Source organism: Chrysochloris asiatica, unplaced genomic scaffold (assembly GCF_000296735.1).
Source record: "Chrysochloris asiatica unplaced genomic scaffold, ChrAsi1.0 scaffold00098, whole genome shotgun sequence".
Lineage (NCBI taxonomy): Eukaryota > Metazoa > Chordata > Mammalia > Afrosoricida > Chrysochloridae > Chrysochloris > Chrysochloris asiatica.
This window is the reverse complement of record NW_006408616.1, coordinates 7746237-7752102: the sequence shown is the minus strand read 5'-3', so window position 1 is coordinate 7752102 and position 5866 is coordinate 7746237. Positions and strand designations below refer to the sequence as shown.

Sequence of the window (5866 nt, the reverse complement as noted above, 5' to 3'; positions counted from 1 at the left end):
TTTTAACTTTTAGAAACTCATATGTTCGGTTACGGCATTTATGTACCAACACATGGGTAACCAGTACCAGTATCCCCATAGACACGGATGAAGAGAGGCCTGTTATGCTGAAGGTAATGCTACTGGGAGGGATTTAATTTTTAACCAAATGTTTTGTGAATACTGTTGGGGGGTAACAAATATTCCTTAGATTCATTTGTTACCCTAGTATTAGAAATGAATGCAATTAAACTCTTCCAGTTGCTTGCATAGGTAGTTGAGCTTAATGGCTTGGCTGTAGCAGGGCTGTGTTGCAGGCTGTAGCAGGCTGTGATGTAGTGCAGATACCCACAAGTGTGATAACAGCATGCATGAGAGCCGAAGCCACCAGGAGTACATTTCTCTACTCTGGAAGCTGAAGACAAAGAGCAAGTGTGAAAGGGATAATTTCTAGTGGGGCTTTAGGATCAGGGCAGGAAGTGGGTATGGAACACTTCATATTGAATGATGCATGTAGAAATTGTGTTTGGATTATTGACTCCTTCCTTGAATTTTGTATGTTATTGCTCAAAATATAATGTATAGTTATTTAGAAAAAAAAAAAAAAGCAAAGAACTAATTTTAATGGAAAAACCCATTGCAGATTGGAACATGTCAAACAAAAGAAGATAAAGAAGCATTTGCCATTGTGTCCGTCCCACTGTCTGAGGTCCGAGATTTAGATTTTGCCAATGATGCAAATAAAGTACTAGCAACCACAGTTAAAAAGCTGGAAAATGGCACAATAACTCAGAATGAAAGGAGGTTAGTAACTTTTGAAAGTGGCTCTTAAATCGTCAAAAGTCAATTGCTAACTTTTGCAGTAAACCTCAAGTGAATGATTTAGTCTCAGGGAATGAGACTATTAATATTCTTAATAGTGGTTTCACCTGTTACTGAGTGAGGTGGCAACAACTTGATTTCTGTTGAACATGGTGAGTTAATGAAAATGATAAAATTAAAAATTTGGTGGAATGTTTACTTTTCACTTTTTAGTTTGGCTTGGAAACATTTGTTTTTAGTTACTATCTGATCTGTCATTTTAAATTCTTTCTTAAGAAATTTACAATACTTTTTACTACACTGGTGAGTTAGTTAGTAAATAAAGAAACTTGATTTAATATTTGGATTTATAATTCTATAGGTCCTGAAAATAGCCTTTTCTGTTCTTATATATCACATTTTTTTTCAGCTCAAGCACCACAAAGCAAACAAATATCTTAAGCTTGAAGAAATCTGCGAAGTATAGCTCTCTGACCTTATAGTCTCCTCAGAGACACTGAGTCCTTGATTCTCACGTACTGGTTATAGAAATAAGTAAGAAAAAGAATGATTTTGAGAACTAGCAATTAGTGCCAGCTGCTCCTCGGAAACCCTATACAGGGTCACTATGAGGCAGAAGCAGCTTGACTGCATTTAGCAATAACAACAACAGCCTGGTGTCAAGTATTATGTTAGGTGCTGTAAATATTTTTTTATCTAGTCGTTCAAATAACCCTGAGATAGACATTATCTCCATTTTACATAAAAGAATTTGAGTGGCTAATCACATTGGGTTGTTGTTGTTAAATGCCATCGAGTCAGTTCCAAGTCATAATGATCCTGTATAGAATTTCCAAGGACAACTGGTGGATTTGAATTGCTAACCTTGTGGTTTACAGCCCAGTGCTGATCCTACAATGCCACACCAGGAATCTCACTGGGTAGAGTTACACAATTACTAAATGGGGGATTCAGTTTTAAAATCCATATGCTTTTCAGTACTACCAGATGATAAGTATTCTCCGTATTTCTCTTGTTCATGATCTGCTACACACAACTTTTAATTTGAACAAGAAAAACTATTTACCAGTCTTCTCATGCTTGGAACACTTATGCAGCTGTTGAGATGAAAATTAGTATAAGTACTTTGGAAATAATGTGACAGTAACTAGCAAAGTTAAAGGAGCAAATACTCCACGGTTTGCCAATCCCATCCTTAGTCTGACCAGTTGTGAACATCTGTCCAAAAGAAGCTTTTTCGTACTTGCACCAAGACACATGTCCCAGAATGTTCAGCTATGGTCTAAATGACTCCAAACTGGAAACCATCCAAACATCCATCACTGGATAAACAAGTGAATAGAGTCATGGAAATAAATGAACTACAGCTATGTATAACAACATGGATGCATTTCATAGATTTCACATTCGATTGAGTGAAAAGTAGACCTGACAAATGGAGTTCTTGCAATGAAGTTCAAAAAAAGCAAAATCAAACTCCATTTCTATAAAGAAATGCAAGGAAGTAATTATCACAAAAATCAGGATGGTGGTTATCCTTCAAAGGAAGAAAAATTGTAATTGGTGAGGTGCTTGTGGGCTTCATGGAATGTTTGATTTCCCATCCTAGGGGAAGGTTTTATGGTGTTCATTTTATGAATATGTAGCTAAACATAGATAATTTAAGAACTTTTGGATGTATATCTTGCAATATGAAGGAATGAAAAAAAAATCAACTTGCTTCTTCCTACTCTCATCAAATTTAGAAAATCATAAATATGTAAATAGATGAAATGAATGTTTTTTGCCTTCTTGTCTGTTCTTACCTCTGTTTTTCCCTTAACATACCTGCGCTTGAAAACAGTTGTTGTGTATCCAGTTGCCAAGTGGATGGGGAGAATGGGCAGGGAGAGATGTTACAACCAAACCAGAAGAAAGACATCCTTGACTCCTCTGTACCCTAGTGTTTTGCAATCTAGGGAATGAGAAGAAATTTGACTCTGAATCAGTTCCCTTGTTGGATATAAGGAATGTTACCTTTCCTTCATCTCTCATACTTTGGACATATTGTCTGGAGGAAATAGTCACTGGAGAAGGATGTCATGCTGGGTAAGGTGGAGGGTCAGAGAAAAAGAGGAAGACCCCTAATGAGATGGATTGGTCAGGTGGCATTATTGATGGACTCAAGTGTGGCGGCGGTAGTGAGGTTGGTCCACGATCGGACATTGTTTCGTTCTGCTGTGCATGGGGTCGCTATGAGTCAGTTTTGACTCGATGGCACCTGACAACAACAACAACAACCTTTCCTTCTACTAGGTTCTCCCAAGCTAAGACCAGCTACCCATTCAGAGCTCAGGGCAGTTTCTTTAACCTTTTTAGGCCTGACCTGCCTTATCAGACAGTCAAGCCTGGTTTTCCACAGTGGGTCTGGCTTTCTGTCCTGTACCAAGTACTGGAGAAAGGATCAAGTTCTTCCTAGTTCTTGCAGTTCATATTTTACTTTTCCATCTTCTGCCTGCTGAGGCCAAACCAACTCTTTGTAGACTCAACATGCCTTTACAGCTGTGACAGAATGAGAAGGGATGGGGGGCTTTGAACCTGGCTGGCTGGGGAAAACAGTCAGGGTAGATAGAGCTGTGGTCTCCATCAATTCCTACCTCTCTCAGTACCTCTGCCCCACTCTCACCCCTACTCCCACCAAAAAGTAAAAAAATCAGAATCTTTTCCATTGTCCATTGCTTTGTGTTTTAATAAACAATTTGCAATGACAAAACAAAAACAAAACAAAACAAAAAAACAGTACCTCCAATCCTGTTGGTGGGAAATGATAAAGGCCAGAAGCTGAAACAACTGCCTCATTTCTCTGGACTACAGATAATTAAATATCATAACTAAATTATGACAGGAAATGAAATAACATATGAAATGAAATCCAATATGAATGAAAATGAAATTGAATCTATAGATAGCACTTGTTATTTGCCCATTATTTATCTGTTAATTACTCCTTTTGATAAATTCTTTTCTTTGCCACTCTTTCATATGTGTATGAATGTAGGCTGCCTCACTTAAAAAGTCTCTCTTGCTAAGCACTAAGGTATTCCTTGAGGAAAAAGACAAAAATTCATATTATAACTGGCTTCACAACCACTATTGGTCTTAACCCTGCCGGAATTATTCTTTTTTGGTTTCTGCTGGAGAGAGTCTTAACCCTGACAGATGATTTAGGAAGGTGGTGGGCCAGGATTGATCAGGGAGCATGCACCTTCCTTCCCCCATTTCCTTCCCCACTGTTTTAGAGTGAAAAACACCAGAGCGAAGAGAAAGCTTTGCCTGAGATATAGAAAGTTGCAATAATTGATCTTAATTTAGCGATTTCGAAATGCCACCTCCTATCAAAATTCTTTCAACGTGCCTGTCAGTGCAGTAGGGCTTATTGGCATAGTTGAATGCATTTATATTATTTTCTCAGTTTTGAAATTCAGTATAAAATTCTTTTTGAAACAACAACAACAGAAAAGAACTCTCAAAACTCTGACTTCTTTCCCTCTGGAGAATGGAGTTATTATTAGATATTCTTTAACTCAAAGCTGGGAAAAATGATACAAGGTGGAGGGGAAGGTGATAAAATATTGCAGATCTCCATTTCAGAATGCCTGTGCTCTTTGAATCCTCCCCTTTTAGCTCCCCCTTTACTCAGCCCAGGAATGGACTCTGGAGACATAGCTCCTGTGTTGCGTTCCAAGGTTTTCAACCTCTAAGATTTTTCAGGGGAATTTTCTGATCTTGTTATTCTGCACATCGCTGCATCAGCAGTAGAGAGTATTGGGAACATGGTGTAGTGGGGAGGGGGCAGTTAGATGCTATGCAGAGCTTGAGGAAGTGACAGTGCAATTCTAAACCATAATTTTGGCACCGTGTTTTTACCTCTGTTGTTAGTTGCTGTCAAATCAGTTCCAACTCATGGTGACCTCATGTCTGCAGTGTAGAGTCTGTAGATTGCTACAGGCTCTGAGGTCAGAAGAGAAGGTTGGTGTTCTTAGCTTCCATTGTCTCATCATCAGAGGAGGTGGATGCTGCATGCAACGGAAAATGCAGCGCGACCCCCTGCAGACTGTTTATTTCCTTCATCATTCCGTTAATCTTTAATTTTCAGGCCATTTGGAAGACTGTGAAGCAAGGTGATCCATAGTTGCTCACAAAATTGTGCTTTATTAAATGCCTAAACGTCTGAATATAATGAACTAGGAAGAGCAAGGGAAAAGGAATATTGCCTATTTTGCAAAGAATGTGCAGAATTTATACTCAAACTGCACATATGGATTGAGCCCCTAGCAACTGAGGCTCAATTACATTTTAGTTTGTGGAAATGACCTAAGCTCAAAAACAAATTATGGTTTTTTGAGGAATAACAGAGTGATTTGGAAGGCATTAAGCCACAATTTCAAAAGAAGTCCACATCACATTTTAATGAGCATGAATCATGTTTTACAATTCTTTGGTTGCTCATGGAGATTAAGCCTAACTGTATTAGTGAATTCTATCAGACACATTTTCCACAAGAAACAGATTTGTCTAAAAGTTAAAACAGACATATGAAGAAAACATAGAATCCCTGGAATCTTCGAGTGAAGTTTATGATCTATGGAAGCATGCTGAAATGTCAATTTTTGTGACAAAACTCTGCATTATGTTTGCAGCCACTTGACTTCGCAAAAATAACCTTCTTTCGGAAGGTCAGTCTGAAGATAGGGTCAAGATGCTCCCAAACTCAATGAATACATGCCAGCCGTTTCTGGACTATTTACCTGCCAAAAGAGATGTAGTAACTTGTAGTTTCATTATTTATGTGATAATTGATTGTGTAGTAATAGTTTGTGATTATACTGATAACAGTACACAGATAAGGATAATTTACATGGACAACTTTTGCCTTATTTTAAGAATTGTATTTATTGAGGTTTAGATTTGCATTTCTCTAATGACTAATGATGCTTTGTGTTTCTTTGGTGAAATCATATCACCTCTACTAAGAAGGCTATGATAAAAAATGAATTCAGTGGGTGTTGATGATGATATGGAGAAA

General features: G+C 37.9%; 1 protein-coding gene across 1 annotated transcript in view; it reads left to right on the top strand.

Annotated features, from left to right (window-relative positions):
• ITPR2 (inositol 1,4,5-trisphosphate receptor, type 2) overlaps positions 1-5866 on the top strand; it is a 707773-nt gene that overhangs the window by 214591 nt on the left and 487316 nt on the right. Inside the window, exons 12-13 of the mRNA XM_006866982.1 lie at positions 14-113; positions 623-783. Of these exons, the coding sequence (XP_006867044.1) occupies positions 14-113; positions 623-783 (261 nt within the window). The remainder of the gene's footprint in view (positions 1-13; positions 114-622; positions 784-5866) is intronic.